General features: G+C 34.3%; 1 protein-coding gene across 2 annotated transcripts in view; it reads right to left on the bottom strand.

Moving 5' to 3' along the window:
• Positions 1-22,752, bottom strand: part of btbd11b (BTB (POZ) domain containing 11b) — a 120,257-nt gene extending 97,505 nt beyond the window's left edge. For both annotated transcript variants that reach the window (XM_073850738.1, XM_073850739.1), the window contains exon 1: positions 21,662-22,752. In XM_073850738.1, coding sequence (XP_073706839.1) covers positions 21,662-22,526 — 865 coding nt within the window. In that variant the 5' untranslated portion in view covers positions 22,527-22,752. The remainder of the gene's footprint in view (positions 1-21,661) is intronic.
• Between the last annotated feature and the right edge of the window lie 4,583 nt (positions 22,753-27,335).

The raw sequence follows: 27,335 nt of genomic DNA, 5'->3' as shown, positions 1-27,335 counted from the left end.
TTATTATCAATGCTGAAAACAGTTGTGCTGCTTAATATTTTTGTGGAAACCGTAATGTATTTTTCAGGATTCTTTCATCAATAGAAAGTTCCAACAACAGTTGTTTTTTTTAAATAGTAATATTTTTGTAACAATGTAAAAGTCTTTACTGTCATTTTTGATCAATTTGATGCATCCTTGATGAATGAAAGTATGAATATTTTTGTATATAAATTAAACAAGCAAACTAACAAAGTATTGTAGTACAACTTCTTATCCATCAATATTAACTGTGGTAAGATTCACATTCAACAAAAACTCTCCTAATGAATCAATTCCAAAACTGATCTGATATTAATATAAACAATTACACTGGTTTGTGTTTTGGATGGAGAGTGTGGATATGCTGCAGTGCAGTGGATGTTCAATCATCGGACAATGGATTCATTCTCATTAGTATTCATTTGATCCAGCCAGCGATCTGAAATGACAATGATGCATTTCTTAGATCACCTCAGGCTTGGACAATTGAAATATATCTTGCCACGTATCTGAAAACCCAGTACTTATTAAATCTGTACCAGTTCTGTCACCAACCCTTGAAACATTTCACTTAACTGTACTGGACGGCGGACGCTGACAGAAACAACAAAGATCTCACTGCATGTACTGCTGTTTTTATTCTGACAGGACATAAGAGCAGATTCTACATCACAATGTTTCTATAAAGGGTAGGACATTCACACAAATCAATGCTGAACTACTGAACTCAGTCATCATGCTCATATCTATCTTTGCCAACACAAACTGATGTTCACTGATGCAACTTTGTCTTCCAAGGGAGCACCCAGAATAAAAACTAGCCCGTAAAAGGAGATTCAAGCAGTAGGCGCTTCTCGTATGTTTCGAAATAACCCCTACTTCTTCTTTTAAAGAAGTTTCATACAATATAGGTTATCTGATAAACACAAGCTGGTTTCTAAATGAGTCAGATCTTCCTCTAAAATGACTTTTCATTCAGTTTCATCACATTTAGAGATCAGGCGTGATTCAATCAATCATCTGATGCACTGTGGTTTAAAACCATGGTAACTTTTTTTTTGGACAGTTCTTGTGCAACCATAGAATTTTCTTTTGTCATGGATTGTAATGATGTCTAACATCCCTGAAGAAATAAGAAAACAGCACGTTTGTCACCTCCTATGAATGCCTGTAGGAGTGGGAGGATGGTGTATATGAGTCACTGATGAGATGCTTCAACCTTCTACACTTAACCAAAATTGCTCTTTAATTTTCTTATTATTCACCCTCTTAACTTAAAAAGTTAAAAAAAAATCCTATTGACTATTGACCTGTGAAACAAAAGAGGTGGTTCACCCAGAAATGGCAATTCTGTCATTAATTACTCAGCCTCATGTCGTTTCAAACCCCTAAGAACTTCGTTTATCTTCAGAACACAAATTAAGATATTTTTGATGAAATCCGAGAGCTTTCTGAGCTGACATTCACTGTAAAAAAATATTGCGCAAATTAGTTATCACAACTTAACATTTTGAGTTAAGTTAACTTATCTGCATTCACTGTAAAAAGTGAACAGTTGGATCAACTTAAAAAAATTACTTCAATTGGTAACACCTAAAAAAATTAAGTTGATTGAACTAAGATTATCTAAGTGTGGTCAATCACATTTAAATAATCTTAGTTCAATCAACTTAAATTTTTTAGGTGTTACCAATTGAAGTAATTTTTTTAAGTTGATCCAACTGTTCACTTTTTACAGTGTTGAACTTGTTGAGATAACTCAAATATCAAAGTTTTTCTTGGCCGAACTTATCAGACTTAAAAGAATGAGCCAAATGAACTTAGAAATGTCAGTTAACATAACTGCTTCAAACATCTGAGATTTAAATAGTACAAATACGTGCAATATGTACATAGACAGCAACGCAACTGATACGTTTAAGGCACAGAAAGGTAGTGAGGATATTGTTAAAATAGTTCATGTGACATTCAACGTTCAACATTAATTTTATGAAGCTACAAGAATTTTTGTGCACATAGAAAACAAAAATAACAACTTTATTCAACAATTTATTCTATTCTGTGTCAGTCTTCGACACACATGCATGTGGATTTCTTGTGAACTCATTTCATTAAAAATATCTTAATATGTGTTTAAAAGATCCTACGGGTTTGGAACGACATGAGAGTAATTAATGAAATAATTTTCATTTTTGGGTGAACTATACCTTTAAAAGCAAAAGTTCAAGAAAAAATAACAATTGTCTCACTTTATTTCTTCCTTTCCAGTGAACTGTTATGACCAGATCATTGCAAGAACTGGATCAGTCTGATCTGTGAATGATTCAGCTCGCAATGAATGAATGATTCATTCAAAAGAACACAGCTGTTTATGAGTCAGACATTACTATTTCTCATAACCTTATGAACCTACACTACCAGTCAAAAGTTTTTGAACAGTAAGATTTTTTTTTTTAAGAATTTTTTTTCTGCTCACCAAGCATGCATTTATTTGATTCAAAATACAGTAAAAGTAATAATATTGTGAAATATTTTTACTATTTAAAATAACTTCTTTCTATTTGAATATATTTTACAATGCAATTTATTCCTGTGATCAAAGCTACATTTTCAGCATCATTACACTACTCAGTGTCACATGATCCTTCAGAAATCATGCGGATTTGCTGATCTAGAAACATTTTTTATTATTATTATCTATATTTAAAACAGTTGAGTACATTTTTTCAGAATTCTTTGATTAATAGGAAGATCCAAGGATCAGCATTTGTCTAAAATAAAAAGCCTTTGTAACATTATGGAGTTCTTTTCTTCTTTTGTTTGGAAAGAAACTATAAAAATGGATACTTTTATTTAGCAAAAATGCTTTAAATTGATCAAAAGTGACATTTAACACATAATATCACAAAAGATTTGTATATCAGATAAATGCTGTTCTTCTAAACTTTCCATTCATCAAAAAAACCTCAAAAAATTCTACTCAGCTGTTTTCAACATAATAATAACATAAAGATGGTTTTGAGCAGCAAATCAGAATATTAAAATGATTTCTGAAGGATCGTGTGACTGGAGTAATGATGCTAAAAATTCAGCTTTGAAACCGCAGGAATAAGTTTAATTTTAAAACATATTAGTAAAAATATTTCAGATTTTTACAGTTTTTGCTGTACTTTGGATCAAATAAATGCAGGCTTGGTGAGCAGAAGAGACTTATTTAAAAACACGAAAAATCTTACTGTTCAAAAACTTTTGACTGGTAGTGTATAAAGTAAAAGACAGCATACAAAAGCCCCCTTTTCACATAAAATATCAATAACAGCACTTTGCAGTGCTCGCAGCAAGAGTTTGGGTTTGCTGTCAGCTCCAATATAGTTTCTAACAACTCCATCCTTCAATAAATGCCAGTTCGCAAAGTCTGCATTGCATTTTGACTGATTCAAATGACAGTGAAACAAAGTTTTAAGTTTTGAAATCTGAAGCATGTTTTCATAGCGCATCTAACTCTTTTATCTCAGAAGATGAAGGAGAATTTCTTAAGAATTCATCATATAACTCCTTTAAAGTCAAGCACAGCTTGGTAATGCGCGCCTGAGCTCATGCGGAGAGGAAAAGTTCAACATTTATGACATTCTCCATCCAATACTTTGTTTTCCAGATGGTCACTCTCTTTTTGACAGGCTCATTAAAGAATGCGGTCTGGTGCATGCGAAGCTACGGTGAGTGGATTTTCAGTGCGTCTGTTTGATTCGACTATGTCACTATCCTTTCCAGATCGAAACCACTGCCAGCTTCAACCCGTCGTTCCATTCGCATAAAGGCTTACCCAGGCAGCTCAGCGTTTAGCCATTGGCTGCCCTACTTTCGGCCTCGGCTATGAGAGTGAATGGACTAAATTGGATGGAAACGTTTTTACTCGTTTGTGCAGGCGGGGAACTCTGACCGTTCACCACAAGGCCTTTGGTTGGTCAGGCAGACACACGGGAAGATTGCTTCTTTCTTATGCGATGCAGACGCTTACAACCTACTTCCTGAGGGAAATGCGCAAGACACAGTTGGGAGCATACTTTCTGAAGACAAATAGAAAATGGCAGGCTAGTTTTTTTTTTTTTCTGGATATACTGGAGTAGAAACCTATTTATAGCTTCAGATGGCAAGGATAGAGTGAGTAACTTGAGACTCAGATGGTACCTTTCTGAAAAACTGCAGCTCTAACTACATCAGGGCTGTGTTTTGATGTGGAGATAAGAGCTAATCTCAGTGCATTGAGTTAGCTTAGTCAACGTGATCCACAGCACTTTATTTTGCCATGGTACACCTATGGGTATGTGTAAACAGTAATTAATTGCAATCCCGTGGCCCCGCACACAGTCTAAAAGCTAAAGCGGGTCAGATTTGTCAAGTTTGCACATCTCTGATGCTGCATATTAACTAATGCAGCCCTATATAGCATGCTGCAAACATGCCTGGGCGTGCTGTAATTTTATTTTGTGTAGGCCCTCAGTAGGTTCCTTCCTCAAAGGCGGCACTGTAAACTTAATTCAGAGAGTGAGACACCTAAAGCTGAGCCTATATTGAATATTGCATAACTGAAGAAATGAAAACCATCAGTCATACTATCAAACAACTGGTTAACTGTAAATCAGCATTAGCCTTTAGGCACGATGCCCATGTGCATGTGATTAATGGTCACAACATGATTTAGAGCCATCTGCTTGTGGAGCGCTTCCTCTAATCACATCAAAGGCAAGTCACCTGAAACCAGTACAATTACGCAAGCTTCTCTTAAATGTTTGTGAAAGCTAAGAGGGACTTCCTTAAATTTTCCTGACAAACAGGGCTATAAGAGGAAAGTATTAGAAGGGGGAACCTCTGAGGAAAACAGAAAGAGAGCAATTGAGTCACCACAGACAGATGACAGAATGGGTCGTGACACAGTTAAGCAATTTTTTTTGCTGTAATACAACAACAAATAAACAATATATTGCTAAATAGTTATTAGGACAAAAAAACATCACAAATATAGCTTCATAACATTACAGTTGAACATGGACTATTTTAACAATGTCCATACTACCTTTCTAGGCCTTGAACAAGTCAGTTGCATCAGAAAGCTCTTGGATTTAATCAAAAATATCTTAATTTGTGCTCCGAAGATGAACAAAGGTCTTACAGGTTTGGAACGACATGAGGGTGAGTAATTAATGACAGAATTATTATTTTTTAGTGAACTAACCCAATCTCACTGACCACAAACTTTTTTCACATTCAAGCACATCGATCAGTTCTACCCTTTATCATTTTGAAAAGGTCACAAAAAGTCCTTCCTATCAGTCATGTTCAAACCTTCCCACAATAAAACGATGCTGTAATCCAAACGTCTTTGAAATCTCAAACACTGTGCCGCAGTATTTTACCCATAATTTAATTTTTTGTTTGCATAAATCACACCCTCTGTCATCCATCATCTTAATCACACACACCAGGCCAGCCAGGATTCCACGGGACATAAAATATGAATATTCTAATGACTCAGTCACAAAACTTTCCCCATGGCTAAGACTCACACACACCAATGAATAAACACAAAGTGCAAGAATACAGTAGAATGACCAATATGCACTAATACACACACAGATCTTACACTGCTTAGGCAACCTCAATCTCAACAGACTAAACACTAAAGTAATGGGCTTTAATAAAATTAATTAATTTGGGCAATGTCTACAGTGAAACATCGCGATTGACGTTGACATCGGGGTAAGCGTAAATCCATATTAGGAAAGGCATGAAAAGGAATGTTAACGCTTCCTATGGAGCCACTAAAGGGACATGGTTAGCCGCTTGCTAGCACTAGCCTGTTACAATACCCTACATAAAATTTAACTTACCACATAAACAGAGTAAAGTGAGATGAATGATAAGACAATGGTGAATGATTTGCAGATTCTGGCAAGCACAGACAAACTTTTAATCTGGAAAAATGTGTGGTAAGTACTGCTGCTCCGTAGTATAAACAGAGTACCCTTGCTGAAAAAAACAGCTAAAACCAGCCAACCAGCCTTTTTTCAGCAGGGATAATAGGTTTTTTCAGCAGGGATGATAGAGGGTTTGCACTTAGGTCACGATTTGGTTAGTTACACTTAGGTCACGATTTGGTCAGTTACCCAAATACTCGGGTGTAAACAACAGTCTTTATTGCACGGTTAATGTATGACTGAATACGTTGTTCTGCTAATTTGCCCTGTCTAAACCACTGAAAAAACATATGGAAGCTGCTAAACCATATAGAGTTAATAGGTGGTAAAGATATGTACAAGCAGTATTAATTAAGATATTAGCCTAATATTTCACCTACCTGACTTGAAATAATAAGAACAAATGTTGTCAAGATTTGTCTTTTGTTCTTCAGAAAGTTTTTTGCACACCTTGATTTGTTATAACTTTTGGCAATCTATATTACTCCAAATGTTTTTGTCAGTCTGACTGATTAGTACAACCCAAAACATCTAGGCTGGTTGGCTGGCTTTAGCCGGTCAACCAGGCTGGTTTTAGCTGGTCAGCAGGCTGGTTTTAGTGGGGTTTTAGCCACTTTCCTGGTCAGGCTGGTTTTAGCTGGTCAGGCTTGGAGACCACCAGCTAAAACCAGCCTGAAAAGCCTGGCCAGGCTAGGAGACCAGCTAAAACCAGCTTAAACCAGCTAAGACCAGCCTAGGCTGGTTTTAGCTGTTTTTTTTTTCAGCAGGGATGACAAACATTGATCATTTACAGCAGCAAAATATGTGAGTTTTGTTCAGTTCACTGGCATTGTTTACGTTCAGTGCTGCCAATATGGCCAACTTGATGACGCGTTGTGAAAACACTCTATTGAGGGAAAGTATTCAAATATATATTTTAGTACACATAATTTCCCTTCCAAACAAAATGGAGGCTGGCTCAACATTGTGATGTCCAACCCTATAGGATAATGCCATATTTAATTTTTGTCAGGAATTCGAACAAAATCGAACAGTTGTCCTACATTATCTGCTGGAACGCCACTCTCTCATGTCCGTGTTACACAGTTAGCGGTAGCTTCAGATTACGGTTCATAAAGTTTTAAATATGGATATTTTTCTTACACAAACACATCAATACACTTTAGAAGACCTTTATTAAGCCCCTGGAGCCGTGTGGACTACTTTCATGATGGATCAATGCACTTTTTCGGGCTTCAAAATCTCAAAACCCATTCACTGCCATTATAAAGCTTTGAAGAGCCAGGACATTTTTTTATATAACACCGATTGTATTTGTCTGAAAGAAGAAAGTCATAAACACTTAGAATGGCTTGGGGGTGAGCAAATCATGGGGTAATTTTTTTTTTTTTTGGGTGAACCATAGCTTTAAAAGTGAACTGTTGGTGGTGCTAGAGGACTTTAGAAACTAAACCCAAATTTGGTCAGAAGGCTTTCAGCTTCATAAAAAGCGTTAAGAGCGTTGCTAAATTTCATAAATGTCTCCACCTTTACTCAATGCCATTTGAGCAAACAGCAAAGTAGTACTGTAATAAGTAGCCACATTAATGGAAAACAGAATCAAGCACAGCACAGGCCAACTTCAGTGATTGCACACTGTTTATGTCACTGGAAAAAAAGTAGGCGGCTCTTTCTAAACTTAATTTTCTGCGGTGTAACTTGTGGCAATTTGCTGTTAATGAAATGCATCTGCGTCCATCCTCTCTAGAAAGTGACCTATGATGATACACGGGATTCCTTATCGTGTTCGCAACAGCCCCACTCTTTACATTAAATACGTCTTATTCTGAAAGTAGCATGTGTTTGTAATAAAAATGTCATGAAACTTGAATGCACACACACACACACACCTTGAAATAATATAAACCATATGCCAACTGCACAGGATGAAGCTGTAGCAATCGGTCACACACAGGATGACAGACTTTTGCTTTTCCATGACGAAAGTAAAAGAACCCTGTACACCTTAATATGAACTATGGCTTCTGTTGTTTTGATTCGGTACGCACATTTACAAATGTGATCTTGTTTCCCACGCACAAATCTTTCACATACACACAAACCATAGTAGCCATCATAAAAAGGTGTTTTTTGTGAATCCTTCCACTCAAAAAAGCCCTGAATTTCATCAGGCTTTTGTGTGCTGGCTGTCTGCAGTACCTCTTCATCTGAGCACCGGCTTTCTTTTTGTCTGTGTCTCTCTTTCATTCTTTATGTCTTTCTCTTTTACAGGATCACCCATCTATTCACTGGCAGAGAAGAGATCTCCACTCGATGTGAGCAGCAATTTCATCTTCAAGAGAAGCAGAGAACAGCTAGTGACACCACAAACAGGTGTGAGTAGGTACAGGTCCACCGCAATAGTGCCTGACTGAATGTGTTGTCTAGTTGTGGGTGTTGAATGTCACAGAGTATTCAAAATTCAGCTCTTTATTAAAAACTGAGAGCACATTTTTTGGGGTCAAATACAGACAGTTTTGAAGCATTACATTACGGTACACTTAAAAATTAAGGTTGGCATAAGTGGTTTCATGAATAACCTTTAACATCCATGAAACCTTTCCAAAGTACAAAGGGATCTTTATATTGAAAAAGTTCTTCACATTGTTAAAATATTCTTCACACAAAGAAAAAAAAAAAGTTTCTTTGATAAACTTCTCACAGAAAGGTTCTTTAAAAGAATCCAGAACTGCATTTTGAACCTTTGTTTTTGGGATTGTATTTGGGGTTTAAAATTCTGAAAAATATCTGGTTAAATTTACAGTAAAAAAACTGACAATGTTTCAAGTATTAAAAGATTGATGTCTGTATATTTTACAACACCAATCTACTTCAAAATCCTCTTTTCATCATACATTATAAGGTAGTTCATAGTTTTTATTTGCAAAAAAACTAAATTTACAGTATTTTACAGTAAAATTATATACAATATAAAATTTAATTTAATGATTTTTGAAGTTGTAAATAAAATTGCAGTATATTTTACATATTTATCATTGTTTGACAATTTTACTAGCAATTTATGAATGAAAATTGTTTCTACACCAACTTTTCAGTAGTCAAATGATTAACCATGATTAATCGCGATTTTAAGGTCATTTACACTGTTAAAAATTGTAAAAAAAAATGTAAGATTTTTAAGATTTTTAAGGTCATTTACACTGTTAAAAATTGCAATTTTTTTTTTACTTTTTCGAAGTTGTAAATAAAACAGAATTTTTGCAGAACATTTTAGCAGTTTTCTATTTCAGTTTTCTAATTCATAATTTCTTGTTTGATTCAATGTGTAACTTGATGTTTTGTTATCATTTGAGAATTTTACTAGCAATTTCTAAATGAAAATTGTTTCTACACCAACTTTTCAGTAGGGCTGTCAAATGATTAATTGTGATTAATCGCATCTAAAATACATGTTTGTTTTTACATAATATATATGTACTGTTTATATTTATAATGTGTATAAAAATACACACACATGCATGTATATACTTAAGAAAAAAATTATATTTATTTACTTCAAAATCTTCTTTTCACCATAAATTATATGTTAATTCATAGTATTTATTTGCATTTTACAGTAAAATGCCATACAATATAAAATTACATATAATGTTACAATTTAAAAAAATTTTTTTTAGGTCATTTACACTTTTAAAAAGTTGTAAATAAAACAGATTTTTTGCAGTACATTTTAACAGAATTATAGTACTATTATAATACTATTTCCGTTTTCTAATTCAAAATTTCATGTTTGATTCAATGTGTAACTTGATGTTTCTAGCAATTTCTAAATGAAAATTGTTTCTACACCAACTTTTCAGTATGGCTGTCAAACAATTAATTGCGATTAATCGTGATTAATTGCATCTAAAATACATGTTTGTGTTTACGTAATATATACGTACTGTGTACAGTATATTTATTATGTATATATAAATACTAGTGGTGGGCCGTTATCGGCGTTAACTTGCTGCGTTAACGTGAAACTCTTATCGCGCGATAAAAAAAATATCGCCGTTAATCTATTCTCAAATTTGGGTTGGGAGCTGGGTCTAAACTACGCAAGCTATGATGACTTTCACCTTGATAGTTTAACGCGGATGTATACCGAAGACTGTAGAATATGGTCGCGCGTTTAAGTCTCCTCCGCCAAAACACAGACGGGATCGCGTCGTCCTCCATTCATAAAAACCGAATCTACTATAGCGAAATGCCACGTAAATTCGTCGTTTTTTGGATTCATAAATCAAATGTTGGTCAGTCACTTAATTCAAATCGCGATATGGACTAGTGTATGTGAAAACTGAAATGCAAAAATACCGTTTTAATATGAATCCGATATGTTCCGTTTGCCTAGCTGTATGTATGCATTGCGGAGACGAGCTTTTACTACACGCATACTGAAACACACGTGACGCTCCCGGTAATTTTTGGCATTTTCATCTCACACGAACAGATAAACTCAATCTCCCAAACTGCTGTGAGTGTCACTTTTACCGTTTCATTTGAGAAAACTAGCATCATATCATACTGTATGACACAGAAACTTCACGGCAACCTGTCAAAATAAAAGTACGGTGTAACATGTAATGGGCTGGGTAGGTGTTGACGTTAAAAAAAACACAATCTAATAGGGAGAAAAAATAATTTCATTGTTAGTTAGTTAGTAAACACAAGTACATCTAATTGAACATAATTTATTTTCATCAACAAATTATCATAGAACAGCTTTATGAGCTTTATGATCCATTCTCAAAGACTTTATTATTTGGGTAGCACACATATTCTGAATGCCTTCAGCAGAATTCAAATTAGCCATTTTAATCTAGATTAATCTAGATTAATTCCAAGATTTAATCTAGATTAAAAAAATTAATCTATGCCCACCCCTAATAAATACACAGACATGCATGTATATATTTAAGAAAAAAAATATTTATTTACTTGAAAATCTTCTTTTCACCACAAATTATATGGTAATTTATAGTTTTTTTTAACAGTAAAATTACATATAATCGGCTACCATTTTTTCAACGTATATGTTAAGATAATTTGCACTGTTGAAGATGTTACAATTATTTTCACAGTTGTAAATAAAACAGATTATTACAGTACAATACTATTTCAGTTTTCTACTTCAAAATTTCAAGTTTGATTCAATGTGAAACTTGATTTTTCTTTGTAATTGTTTGTGAATTTTAGTAATTTCTGAATGAATTTTTTTAAATCTAAAATACTAGTTTGTGTTTACATAATACATGTGTGCTGTGTGTATTTATTTTGTATACATAAATGCACACACATGCGTGTATATATGTAAGAAAAAGTTTAGATTTACATATAAAATATTAATATTTATATGATCTATATAAATATGATCTAAATTATATGTATAACTTTTATTTTCAATTGGATTAATCATGATTAATCGTTTGACAGCTCTATAACTAATTAATCAGAATGCACTTAAAATCGAAGTCTATGTGTCAAGACATTGCACCACTAAAAAGACACTAACAGTATAAGCACAAAAAAATAAAGCTTGTTTGTTTGTTTCTGTTGTTTTTAAACCCTCTAACTCAATGCTTTGCCCCATAGACTGCTATTGTAAGTAAACTGCAAACAAGGTTTTTATTTGTTTTCACCCACCGAGGGGCGAGTCAATGAGTCGTCTGTGATAATCGACAGTGTGACACAGATGCAATCAATAGAGCTTAACTTGAATGGTACCCGGAACATTTCTTTAATATGTGATAGGAACTATACCAAATGAAATACAGCAATAAAATCTTGTTATAACTATCGAACAAAGCGACAAACTAGTAAGCTGAAACCCTTAGTGGTATCGATTGCTATTGAAGGAGGCTGTCTGACCTTTGTCTGACCTTGGGCTTGTGGAAATGTGTTCATTACTTCGCGCCACAAACTCTTCTTTGTCATTACCGTCTGCTGATAGCGTTCACCACGACTGCATCTCTAAAGCGTCTTTTTCCCTTTGGAATGTTGTAATGGTGAATTGTGAACTTCAATCTGAGCATTACAGTGATAAAGATCTGGTCTTTCCTTCTTTGTTTGCCATGAATCTTTGCTGTGAGGATTGCCAGTAATCTCTGTCTAGTCTGGGGGGAAATATGGAAGAGATGTTTACTGTATGTGCCTATAGACTTTGCCAGAATGATATCACTTTGCCAGAAGTTATTTAATATTTATTACTATAAGAGAAGTGCTGACCTTCAACTTTGACATTTCTTTTCTTGGTTTTATTGTCACGTGACAGTTAAATGACTTCCTGCATTTAGAATGGCAGACTAACATTTAAGTAAAACCTTTTAATGAGATTTTTTTTACAATCTCAGGCACAGTTATACAACCTTGACCTTTTTGCCTCATAAAAAAATCTGAAATTCTTCATTATAGAATCATTATAGAAAATTCATATTTAAGTCAACATGCATTTTTATTTATATATTAATTTTTTTAAATAGTACATTATATATAAATTCATAAATCAAGATATGGTCTGTATTGGTCGGATTTTATTAAATAGATCATTTAATTGAAATATATAATTGAGTGTCACATCATATTGTCAGTATGTTGTCTATGAGAGTGTGTGTTTGTGTGGATGTGGGTGCCCTCGCTCCTGCCACGCATCCATATGTGTGTCTGTTTATTTACAAGAGCTGGAATGTGTGCGCGTGCATATGTGTGTGGGTGAATCCGCACATGCTCGCGCTCGAGTGAGAAACACAGTGTGTATTGCTCAGCTCATTATGTTTCATAGTTCAGTAAAATTTGATGAATAGAGGAGTGTTCCCTCTCTCAGGACCTGCCACGTCGGTCACGCTGAGAGCCATCTGTGCGTTTGGGCTCCGCTCTCATGCATTCTACATCACATGCCTACAGGAGATCAGTGTCTGTAATTTTAAGGTTCTAATGTATCTATTGTCATATACATATACAAAATGACAATATGAAAGAATAGAGCAAGTGGCAGTGAAAGAGTGATGAAACTAAAATAACTCTGTTATTATTATTATAATTAAAAGATATAATGTATATAAAAAATATTATGTCTCCACTTTCTACTTAATAATTTTAGTTATGATTAAAAATATGATCATAATATAGTGGCAATATCTATAAAACTAAAAGAAAATAATCAAATGCGTGATTAAATAATATATGAAAATTGTAGGGTTTATCATTCTTATTTATAATAATAATAATAATAATTTATTATTATTAATATTATTATTGTTGATGTTAAATATTATTTGTTTCCATAAATTGGCACCAACACATAATAGATAAAACATTTAGGGTTTATTATTATTATCAATATTATTATTATTATTATTATTATTATGTCTCCACTTTCTAATTATACTTTTAATTTGACAAAAAAAAAATGATCATAATGTAGTGACAATATCTATATAACTAAAAGAAAATAATCAAATGCGTGATTAACAATATATAAAATGTTGGGGTTTATTATTATTATTTACAATAATAATAATAATAATTATTATTATTATTATTATTATTATTAATATTATTATTAATAATATTATTTATCTCCACAAAATGGCATCATTAAATAATATATAAAACATTTAGAGTTTATTATTATTATTATTATTATTATTATGTCTCCACTTTCTACTTATACTTTTAATTTTGACAAAAATAAGTTTATAATATTGTGACAATATCTATATAATGAAAAGAACAGAATCAAATGCATGATTAAATAATATTTATAAAATTTAGGGTTTATTATTATTATGTACAATAATAATAATAATATTTATTATTATTATTAAATATTATTTAGCTCCTAAAAATGGCATCATTAAATAATATATAAAACATTTAGGGTTTAATATTATTGTTATTGTTATTATTATTAATAATAATAATAATAATAATAATAATAATAATAATAATAATAAGTAAAGAGACATTATTATTATTATTATTATTATTATTATTATTATTATTATTATTATTAATGATGTTATGTCCCCACTTTCTACTTATGGTCATAATGTAGTGACAATATCTATATAATGAAAAGACAATGATTAAATTAATATATTAATAATATTATAATATAATAATATTATTATTTTTTCTAATAATAATAATAATATTGTTGTTGTTGTTGTTGTTAAATATTATTTGTCTCCACAAAATGGCATCATTAAATAATATATAAAACATTTAGGGTTTATTATTATTATTAACGTAAATAGATTTTGTTATTATTATTTATGTTGTTGTTATGTCTCCGCTTTTTACTTATGATTATAATGTAGTGACAATATCTATATAATGAAAATAATATTATTTATAATAATAATAATAATAATTATTATTATTGTTAAATATTATTTGTCTCCACAAAATTGTATCATTAAGTGATATATACAAATGTAGGATTTAATATTATTAATAATAATTATTATTATTAATACTAATACTACTACTACTACTAATAATAGTAATAATATTAAGTAAATAGATATTAGTATTAGTATTATTATGCTTCCAAAAAAATTATATAAATCTCTGCTTTTTACTTATAATAAAAATATGATCATAATGTAGTGACAATATCTATATAATAAAAATAAAATAACCAAACGCGTGATTAAATAATAAAAAAAATCTTTATTATTATTTATAATAATAATAATAATTATTATTATTATTATTATTATTATTATGGTTGTTGTTGTTGTTGTTGTTGTTGTTGTTGTTAAATATTATTTGTCTCCACAAATTGGCATCATTAAATAATATATATAAAAATGTAGGGTTTAATATTATTATTAATAATAATAATACTATATGTTATTATTATTATTATTATATTCAGTTTTGTCATTATTGTCTACTTATAATTGTCCTTAAACAATCATAATGTAGTTACCATTATCTATATAACAAAAATAACTATGTCTTCATACAAACCGTTACTGTGACATAACATTAGTCATTCAGTGAGATACTGGTCATACCACCCAACCCTATTATGACCTCTTTAAAATACATCATTGTGCAATATTAAGATGTACAGGTTTGCACAAGTCAACCACATTAAACTTCCTGTTGCTTTGTGTTAAATTGTTTAGTCAGATATCTCCCCTCCAGGAGGTGTCTCTGTATTGTTACCTTTGCTTTTCATCTGTATTGTCTTTCCTGCTAGATTCCTGCACTGCAGAATGCAAATTTCATAGCGATGTTATCATCTACACTTTCAGCAAAGTCTGTGGGCAGAGAATCTGACGGCCAAGAGCTTTCAGAAGATCCTTGAAAAAAAAAATGAACACAACACTGCCTGCATTCTTCTAAGACAAGAGCTAATTTGTCTGAGAGATCGATTCAAAGCCAAGACTCAATGGATTCCGAGTGTGACAAATTGAATGGAGTAATTAAGATCAGAACGATTGATAGCTTGTGGAATTCTGACTACGAATGTGTCTCAGCGATTCCTGATAGATAAAAACAGACATGGATTTAAAGTATTAAAAACGATAATCTGTGAAACCAAGACTCCACAGTTACCTCATCCTCTAACATTACCCCTAACTGTTCTAATGCCTCCAGCAAACCCGCTGCTAAAGAAATCCCTGACACCCAAAGCTCCAAACAGTAAAGAACCTGGAGCAGCCTGGTACAACTAGAGCTGTGTCATGCTTGGACTCACTTACACTGCCTCCCTTAACACACACACACACACAAAAACATACACTAAAACACCCCTCAGTGCCTGGCACTGAACACACAACAGACCTGGTAACTCAGAGCAGGCCACCGCTGCAGCTGAACCAACTGCCTCCACATCTACACCACTGGAGAAAGCTTGCCGATTGCATTATGGAACGCATTTAACGCAGTTATACATATTTAAGGAAATTAAGAGGTTGTGTAACAGTTGCATGTCTGAAATTCACACTTACTGTAACTCTAACGCAATTTACAGCGGAAGAAAGCCTTTTTTATTTCTCAAAATGAACCCCTAGTGCAATTAAAACAGCTCCCCGGAGAAGAACAAAGGGTGGGTTATTATTTGGCAACCCATCTCGATACCAACCCTTGAGGAAGAAATGTAGCTTTCTGTGGAGGAGATGTAATCTCCATGTAATTGGTTTGTTGAAACGCTCACCTCTTAATCTATGCAAAACGAGGCATTCCGACAAAGGTGAGAAAACGCAGTAATGGGATGCTAAAGCCTGTCCGTTATACACTAAAACTAATCTGAGAGTCCTTCGTTTCATGTCTGTTACATCTATAGCGTATGCAGTAGCATACAGTCAAACCAAAATGTATTCAGACACATTCAACATTTCTCACATTATCACGGTTTATTTGCTATAGTTTAGAAAATGGTAAGAAAATATGACAAAAGTTCAGAGTTAAACGGTGTCAGAACAAATTCATCTTGATAATGTCAGATAACTTTGATAGAGAGGTATGTAATACAATCAACTGTTAGTATGACAATATTTACACGACTGTTAATACTTTGTTGAACAATTACCAAGCAATGCTTAATTTTGTTCAGTCTGTGGTGTAAAAGGGTTGCATTAGCAATTTAAAATTAAACACGTAAGCAAAACATGGTCAGGTTAAAGTGTCTGATAATTTTAGGTCCTAAATTTGTATCAGTTTTACTGGTAGTCCACTGTATCAAGATATCTTGGGTATAATATGTCACAGTTTACTTTATTTTGCTATCCTCACTTACATAAATGAACTATAGTGTCCTGCACCCACTAGTAAACAAATATCAAAAATTATCTCTGGTGTCTGAATAATTTTCGGTTTTACTGTATATATGTAGTGTGTATATGTATATATACAAAAATAAAACAACGCCAATATTATAAAATCTTACATTAAAAAGTATAAATCACCTGTTTTTCTTCAGAAACTTTGTCTAACAGCGACACCCGATATGATTGGATATGACTGGTTATCCTCGGCTGTGATTGGTTCATACGATAAATCTCGCCCTCTTGTGCTCGTGTGCGTTTGTGTTCGCGAATGAACAATATATAATGGCGTTAATGGGAAGACTAATTTAAAAACCTAAGTAAACAACGCACACATTTAGATATAACCACTTTGTTATGTCAAAATAAGACTTAAAACGGCACAAAAACATATGTGGGAGTTTTTAGTGAGTTATTAGTTTGGTGAAATTTAAAGTAAATCTCTGCCTCTGTGACCAATATTTACTGAGATTTGATGACTGATGATCCGACAAATTCAAAAATAGTTCACTATTTTAAGTTAACTAATAAAAAGAATAGCTGAACATAAGTTCACAAATAAAATATATTTAAATTATTACTGCCTTGAGTTATTATTTTGGAAAAAATATATAGCTAAAATAGTCACAATATGCCTACGTCTCACTTCCTGCTTCCGGACCGCGGAGTAGGGAAATAGAACTTCCGGTCATTGCTAGTTTCTAGCTTAACTACATTTCTCAGTAGCGTGGTGGTAGCTTCGCTGTTTTCTGAATCGAATAGCTTTTCAGTAGCTAAGCTCTTTTTTGATCAAGTAGCGCGGTAGCGTCAACAAAAGCTAAAAGCTATATATTTTTCTATACTTTAAGCTCAAATCGGAAATATAACTGCCAATTTAGTATTTCAGAATATAATAAATGTGACTTATAGGCCTAGCCGCTGTGACCTGTCGGTTTAATTTTCTTCTCAAAGACTTACAATTTATGTTAGCGTGCTTTTTTAAAACCTTCGGCAAACTATTCCTAAGTTTGGACGTTTCTACTTGAGAGTGTTAATTTACAATCCGAACCACGTCGTCGTAGGTGACTTCAGGCAAGTTACAGAGAGACTTGGTCCAGCGGTATTTATCGGCCTCCGCCATTGTAAAAAGCTAACCAGAACTGCCGTCTCCCCACTCAGAGACGTTCTTCGATATTCAATTGTTGCGTGACATAGGCCTATATATTATGTGTTCATTGAATATGTGACATAAGGGTCAATTTTATTTAATTTAGATTTATACATAATCTGAAAGCTAAATAAATAAGCTTTCATTGATGTATGGTTTGTCGTATAAGACAATATTTGGTCAAAATACAACTATTTGAAAATCTGAGGGTGAAAAAAATCTAAATATTAAGAAAATTGCCTTTAAAGTTGTCCAAATGAACTCTTAGCAAGCATAGTACTTATCAAAAATTAAGTTTTGATATCTTTACAATGAAAAATTTACAAAATATCTTCACGGAACATGATCTCTTACTTAATATCCAAATGATTTTTGGCATAAAAATAAATGCATAATTTTGACCCATACAGTGTATTTTTGGGTATTGCTACAAATGACTGGTTTTGTGGTCCAGGGTCACATATCTTTGCAAGTGGCACAAGTCCATACTTATTCCTGAAATGGACACCAATAGACTATTGCAAAAAAGCCCCTCTGCCAGGCAGCTGTATTAAATCAATGACATCATCAGTCTCTTTGCTGCTGCAATACTGTCAAGTCCACATTGTTGCACAAGCATTATTGGAAGTTATACATTGAATAGTCCCTTTGCTCCAGGGTCTATTTATTTTTTTATTTTATTTTTTTGGATTATGTCATCCTGCACATAAACTACAGCCTGGAAACATTCTGGATGACACATTCATAAGTACCATAACTGTACAAATGATACATTAAAAAGAACAAGATGGTACTGTGAGCTAATTACCCATGGAAAATGCAGCTGAGCTCCGTATTAAAAATGAACCGCTCTCTAATACACAGTTACATTATGCACAGTGCGAAGCACACACAGCCAAATACACATCTATAAATACATCCACACACATAAATCAAACCACATCGCTGATAAATTAAGTTATCTGACATCTCTGAAGTGTTTGGGCCTGTATTTACATACTCATAATTTTTGGATTATGTTTATATTCTGGCATTAATGGCTGTAATTCTGAGCAGTAACTCAATCAATCATTAAATCCCACTAATATGCTTAACAACAAAACACAAGGGTGTATCAGAATATAAACTTATGTAAATGAAGTCAATGACTATTTTTACATGCACATTGTGTTAAAAAGATTGACATTTCACCTGATTATTGATTGCTTGATTATGGCAATCAGGTTAATGCATTTTCTTGGTGCTTACATAACCAGAATATATGAGCAAATTCTGATTAATGCTGTAATATTATTGTGCACGTAAACGCAGTCATTGAGGCTGTGTAATAATATATACACAGATGATGTCAGTTTCTGGGCAATGGGCCTGAAAGTTAATGTCACTGTCAGGGCCGGAGTGGGACTCCTTTTCAGCCCTGGAGTTTCAAGCCTTAGACCGGCCCACTTTAGTTCACGACTGACTATATTAAAATGACGTCATTTCCAATTCAGTGCAAATACAGTAGCCTAAGTGTTGCTTCACAGTGAAGATTTATTTGAACAGTTAACACAATATAATGTTTAACAGTATCAGTATGTATTTTCTGTTAGAATTAGTGCTCATAAATATCCAAACCTTGAAATGAAAAAATATCAAATAAATACAAATGTATATTAAGCTATATGTATAAAATAAAGATTAAAATAAAATGTATTAAACTTTCTAATGACACTATCATGTCTTTTTCAAGTAAACAGCTGCTTTATAAGTTCAAATATTTTTCATAAATGAGAACATTAAAGGGTAAATGTCTAACACTACTCTTTTAAACATCACAATGTCCTTTTCTGCAATATCTGAATATATATTCTGTGCAAAATTGTTGAGTCCTTAAACACAAATAAAGAATAGAACAAGTATTGCACTGTCCTACCTGCCCATTCTAGTGTGTTGGGCTCATGACTGGTGCTTGGTAATGTTACGGGGCCTGGCTTTTCACTCTTAGCAGCAAACTGGACTAGAGGCTGCTGCTGCTGCTGAAGAGCAACAGTACAAGAAAAAGTTTGATACATAAACATGAACGGTGATTTGCAGACATCGTTGTTTTGCACTGCTCCTAACTAGCTTGACGTTAACCAGGGGCGGACTGAGACAAAATTTCAGGCCGGGAAATCTCACACTTATCCAGGCCATCCCACACCAAAATTTGAAACCCTGGACAACAATATTTTTCATTATCACATAAAGAAAAGTTGAAATCAACTGGGTAAAATAATTAAATGCTATCTCTTGAACTTCCAATTTGCCTTTTAATCTCTTTTAATCTCTCTGTCTCTCATGTGTTTACTTTTTAAACAAATTTTCTTGTATCTGTCACTTTTTTCATAAACACATCTCGACCTTTACAACCACCTATACAGTACAGATCTAAGGTTGGTCTTTTTTAAAGAAGACAATCAGCAGATTATTGCAGAAATACTGAGACCTTTTTAAAGACATGTTTTTGTCAAGATTGTAAAAAGTTGTGATTTTGACACTTGACATTGCTGCTAAGGGGGAGGAGACAGCCACCAGGATGGTTCTTGAGCTTCTAAGCTTTCAAAATTATATATAATTTATGATTATTACTAAAACATTTGATAGAAAAAAAGGGCAACAGAAAAAAGAGGGCCACTACATTAGGACCATGTGTTATTGTCGTAATGTTAAAATTAAAACAACAAAAATTAGCTACATCTTGAATATATATTTATTAAAAAATCTTAAAACTAAACATGTTTTGCATTATCATGGGTCATGTTTGGCCCTAAGGAAAATTAACCATGATATTATTGAGCCTATGGTAAACATAGTAACCATGTTTTTGGGTTTTTTTTTTAGGATTGATTCCCATTAGTATAATCATAATTTTATACCATGGTGAAAGTATAGTGTAGCAAAACCATTGTATATTGTATAATTATTGTATAACTATAGTAAACATGTTTTGTAAAACCACCGTTAATTTTTATAAGGGTAGCTCCCTAAACCTGTTTTAAAACGATATTTTTTATAGATTAACATTTGTTAGCAGTTCAATACTTAAGTAAACAAAGACAAAACTACAATAGTCTGTTTACAGATGTAACAGACCTGCGCTTTAGGTCCTAAACAGGACAGATTTGTCTCTCTGCTCCACCTGGGCACTTCTACTTCAGTCTCGCGTCGTTTTGGCGGACGGCGGACGCGCGGATGCGCGGAGCGCGCGCGAGACGAAACGCGTGCCAGTCAAGACTAACCGATTTATGATTTATTAGAGTTTTATTATTGAATGGCTAATTCTGAAATAACCACTTTAGTACATTAGGCCGGCAACAAAAACAACAACAACAATATTAAATAATAATAATAAAAATTGGAGGGTAGCGGGCCAAAAATTCTCCCGATGGACAGTCCGCCCCTGGCGACTGCTGTGAGTGCAGGCAGCTAGGGACACCGGCCCTCGCGGCCAAAAAAACGGACCGGCCCACCGGGAATTCTCCCGGTCCTCCCGATTAGCCAATCCGGGCCTGGTCACTGTATAAACATTATAGCTGGTTCCGTTTTTCCCTCAGTTACCATAATCAAAATCTGACCCGAGCGTCAAAGACATGACCAAGATATTTTTTCTAAGAATAAAAAAAAACAATCAATGAATCTCTTCTGAACTGCTTTTCAAGTGCTGAACTTACCATTGGCATTTTTCCCACATGTGAGGTGCTGATAGGGCAAAAGGAGGCCGTACAACTCCGAATCGTTGCTCAGAGCCTGCTCAAAGGATTCCAGTGTAAATTTGGGGATCCCGTTATCCTTCTCGACCACCGAGCTATTCAACACCCGGGTGAAGACCTCTCGGAAGAGGCTCTCCATACAGGCGGTCAGGTATATGGCCGCATGCTCGTGGATGCGCACCGCGACCCTGCTGTCCACCATCCACCTGAAGAACTTCCCCACGGAGAATACCAAGCCGCATCTCTCCGATTTCCCCCGGCTGAATTTATCCTCGGTGCTCATGTTGTACATGGACAGCGCGCTGAGCGCAGCGGCGATGCAGTTGACCGAAATGGTCCAGGACAGGATCATCTTGATGGCACTTTGGACTTCGTATTTGGTGCATTTGCCGTAGCGCAAACTCAGCCGCTGCGCTTCCCTGGCGATCCTCACCAGTGCGCGGCTTACGAGCGTGGAGAGGCGCGCCAGCAGATCCGCGGACACGGTCCCGAACCTCAACTCTTCCTCCTTGTTGAGCGCGTTTTCCACCTCCCCGAGGCTCCAGGGCACATCCTCAAGCTCGGGAAGTTTCGCACAGTGTCCGGAACACTCCAGGGTCTCGCCGTCTTCAGCCAGGACGGTGTTGACGGTGTCTAGGCTGTTGTGTCGACTGCGCATGGAGTCGGTCAGATGCCAGCAGTGCCCTCCATGCGCATAGGAGATGTGCGCCTCGGAGCAGCACAGAGACACGCTGGATGACCTGAAGGAGTCCGCGGCTCCACCGTAACCCGAATCCAGCGTCAAATCCTCCAGGGTCCTCACCACGGATTTACCCCTTTTTGCCATAACTGCACTTCATATTGTCCACAAGGCTGAAAGCAACGGGAAACGTTCCTGTGCAAACAAACGCCACTGCTTGGCTGCTTTATCCTGTCCACAATGTTACTGAAAAGCCACAGAGTTCCCAAATTGTTGCGTTCACTGTTGAAAATGCGCCCCCAACTTTGAAGGAGCAGTGGTGTTGTTATGGCACACACTAGTGTGTTTGAAGGCTGAGAAGCATCAGTTGGAGGAGGAGCCACATACAGTACCGCATCCAATACGCTGACGGGACCATTGCTGCGTACAGTTGGTTTTGAATTCTCACGGTGCTGCATGATGCTTCTGTGCACTTCTGGTCATCCGGAGATCCCCTCTAAAAAAGGTTACGGACAAATGTTGGATCGTGTGAAAATAAAACTCCCATTTTGACTCCAACTTAGGCTATATAAAGTATTTACCAAAGTAATTTAATAAAAACAAGGTCTAGAATTTCACAGTGTTAAGATATAAAGATCATTGAACATTATTTAGATAGATAGATACATTGATAGATAGATGTCCAATCCTAACAAACCGTACATCAATGGAAAGCTTGTTTATTCAGCTTCCAGATGTTTTTGTTGTGCTGGGTCACAAATAGATGGATAGATTTTTGCCACTTTTGCCAGAAACCTCTTTGACTGATCCGATTGAACTCCATTTACTAAGAATCCAATCAGTAAATAAACTGTAATTGCTCTCTGGAGTGAAAGCAGAGCTTTAGATCAAGTGGTCTTAGGTGGCCGAAACAAACAGATAGACTTTATACAACTAGTAGTCAGTGTGCATGAAACTGCTCTGATCCAGTAGACCAGGCAGGGCAGCATGTTTGAGGACAAAAAGCAAGGGATCAAATGAACACCTGTCCTCTTCCCCATTCTCCCTTTCAGATGGGGCTCGGAGTAACGAGATTCCTGCTCATTAATAATGAAGAGTATGCATAATATATCAGTCATCTTGAATGGAGGCTTCTTGCGAACTTCACTCCCACAGTCTGAAAAAGGTCATATGTTTTCAATGTAAAATGAAGGATAAAAGTGAGACATCAAGCATTTCTTATTTTCTTATAGCTTTGACTAATGCAGAAAGTATATGGCACGAAGTAAAAATGCTAAATAATAGACCTAACTCAAAATGACATAAAGGCATTTATGTTTATAGGCTTAAGAGATTACAATAGCATAAATGAGTCACTGTAACAGCTGAAATATGCCTACGCTTTATCATATAAGTGTTTTCGACCCTGCTTTAATAAAGAGGGGACCATGTACTCAATAATGACCTCTTTAAACAAAACTCCTTCAAAAAGACTATGACTATGAGGGTTTTAACAGTTTGAATCTGAAACGCACTGAACCTCAGTTTTGTTAGAATTCTATTTCTAATCTAATAATTAATTTGCATCTCATAATTATGATATTAACAAGCATCAGATCTATAAACTTGCCTATCTGAGACCCTGGACCACAAAACCAGGCTGAATAGATAAGCTTTCCATTGATGTATGGTTTGTTAGGATAGGACAATATTTGGCAGAGATATCTATTTCAAAATCTGGAATCTGAGGGTGCAAAACATCAGCAAATCGCCTTTAATATTGTCCAATAGTTCTTAGCAATGCATATTACTAATCAAGCATTTGATATATTTATGGTAGGAAAGTTACAAAATATATTCATGGAACATGATATTTACTTAACATCCTAATGATATTTGGCATAAAAAAATCGATCATTTTGACCCATACAATGTATTTGTGGCTATTTATGACTGGCTTTGTGGTCCAGGGTCACATTTAAGATATGCTCTTGGATTTAGCGTTTTGTCGTGGTATACTGCCATCTAGTGTTCAACCAAAACAATCATCATGCCTTATTCACTCAAACGGAGCTATAATACCTATTTGAACTCTGACACCAGTCAGTGACATTACAGATTATTACCCACATTCACCTGAAATCTGACTGTCAATAATTTCATAAGGGATGAAAGATATAGGTTCAAGTTGGTTGACATTTAGGTCTGTCCAGACTAATTTCCATGATTGACAACTAAAATGACCATCCATAATTTTAAATCACAGTAATGCAGTAGCAGGGAGGCTTGATCTTTAAATGATAAATCACCTCATTTACTTGATTGTATGTTAATGTTCTCTGTATCTAAAGGAAAGCACACACCTAATCAATAGACTAATTATGTCTTGGATCAATGTAGTAGTTCCCTTTGTGAATTGCAATGTTTTTCTTAACATACTGATCAGTATACTGATCTTTTAGGCTATTTTCTGCTTTCAAATACAAGATTTGCACTAAATTAACTATCAATGCTGATGTATCCACCTTTTTCTTCACGTAAGAGTGAGCATGGCCATTTGTATTTTGTATTTTATGGGTTTGGCTTCTGGTCTCATCCGTGTCCAGCTATTTTTAGCTGTACAAAACAGCTTGTTTTGCAGCTTGATATTGCAAATTGATGTGTCTTACCATATTATTTTAATGTGTTATCTAAATTATGAGCACACTGGCTCGTAGTGTAAACAGTTTTACCATTTACTGCACTATGTTATTCTCGTTATTTCCCTATAGCGGCGAATGAACTGAAAGTCTCACCCATAAGCTTACTTCCGTGTTGAAGAAAAAGGTGGATAGAAAAGTAATATGTGACCCTGGACCACAAAACTAGTCTTAAGTAACATGGGTATAGTTGTAGCGATAGCCAAAAATACATTCAGTGGGTCAAAATTACAGATTTTTTATTTTATGCCAAAAATCGTTAGGATATTAAGTAAAGATCATGTTCCATGAAAATATTTTGTAAATTTCCTACTGTAAATATATAAAAACTTAATTTTTTATTAATAATATGCATTGCTAAGAACTTCATTTGGACAACTTTAAAAGCGATTGTCTCAGTATTTTGATTTTTTTGCACCCTGAAATTCCAGATTTTTAAATAGTTGTATTTTGGCCAAATATTGTCCTATTTCAACAAAAACCATACATCAGCTTTCAGACGATGTATAAGTCTCAGTTTAAAAATATTTACCCTTATGACTAGTCATATATCAGACTGAAATATTAAAATACTTTGCAACATATGATGCTACATATACTTTTCATTGCCCATGAACAAAACCATCAGTTGTGCCTGATGAAGATCTGATTTGTGTGGATATTATTATTTCTTTGTTTATTATTTGTTATTTTTATGTCCTGCATCTGAACTCAATTTAGGTGTTTTGAATGTCAACACCTTTTTGCATTTGTTTGACAAAAGATACAATGAATAATGTCATTGTGACAACATGCAGCAATAGTGTGGCATATCAGTTATGTTCAATGGGGTAAGTTGTCACAATGGAACCTGCTATTATATTCTATTACAGATTTTGCAGCAAATTTTAAACTGTAAAATAATTATTAACAAAACAGTGAATATCTAAAATGAAACTAACAAAAATGGAAAAGCATTGATTTGGCTAATTAGCAGTGAAATTAATAAATCAAGGCTTTATAAAACGTGTATATCCACCTTTTTCTTTAAAGCAGAAGCAATCCTATGGGTGAGAATTCCGGGACAAAGTTAAACGGTACTGTTTGCACTGCAATCCAGTGTGCTTATATTTAAGATAATACATTACAATAATATGGTAAGACACAACAATTTGCAATATTAAGCAGCAAAACGTGTAGTTTTGTACAGATAAAAATAGCTGGATGCAGAGAACAGAAGCCAGGCCCATAAAATTTACAAAATGGCCACGCCAACTCTTACGAAAGAAAAAGGTGGATAACATATGTGACAACAAAGCCAACCTGGTATTAATGACTGACATTCTAGTCTCTAGAACATGTTCCCACCAATTTTGTAGTTATGCCAGTGTGGTTTCATCATTTTCACTTGATTGCCCATATCTATATAATATATTAATATGTGACCCTGGACCACAAAACAAGTTGAGCTGAATAAATAAGCTTTCCATTGATGTATGATTTGTTAGGTTATGACAATATGTGGCCGAGATACAACTATTTGAAAATCTAGAATCTGAGGGTGCAAAAAAAATCTAAATATTGTGAAAATCGCCTTTAAAGTTGTGCAAATGAAGTTCTTAGCGATGCATATTACTAATCAAAAATTAAGTTTTGATATATTTATGGTAGGACATGTACAAAATATATTAAAGGAGTATGATCTTTACTTAATATCCTAATGATTTTTGACATCGATCAGTTTGACCTATATTATGTATTTTTGGCTATTGCTACAAATATACCCGTGCTACGACTGGTTTTGTGGTCCAGGGTCACATTGTAATTTTAGTTTGGACAAAATTATTAAAAAACAACTAAATTAATAACAACAAAATATATTATGTTATCAAACTTTTGATTCAAAATTTTTACCGCGATATAAAGCCCTTGTGACAACCATCCCCTGTCATTACTAGTATCTTATTATTTATTATATAACAATTACAAAGCCTAATTTATTATTAGATTGCTATTAGTTTACCTCAAATTTCAAGTGATTATGTGACCTTAATATTTTATCCACTTTAAAAAAGTTACGTCCCACCACTAGTGCACAAACATTTACCATAACAAAACTCATCTGTTCCCTTGTGCCTCTGTGCATGTGCCTATCCGGGTACTACCGCCCTGTCCAATCAGAGTCGAGCAGTAAGATAAGCACAAAAAGCTTTTTCCACGCATTTATCTTAATGCACTATTAATTTACACTTCATTGTCAAATGTACTCGAGAACATGTCACTAACGTGACAAAATCTA

This window comes from Garra rufa, chromosome 11, assembly GCF_049309525.1.
Source record: "Garra rufa chromosome 11, GarRuf1.0, whole genome shotgun sequence".
NCBI lineage: Eukaryota > Metazoa > Chordata > Actinopteri > Cypriniformes > Cyprinidae > Garra > Garra rufa.
Note: the sequence above shows the minus strand (reverse complement) of the source record. Positions and strands in the feature narration are given on the sequence as shown.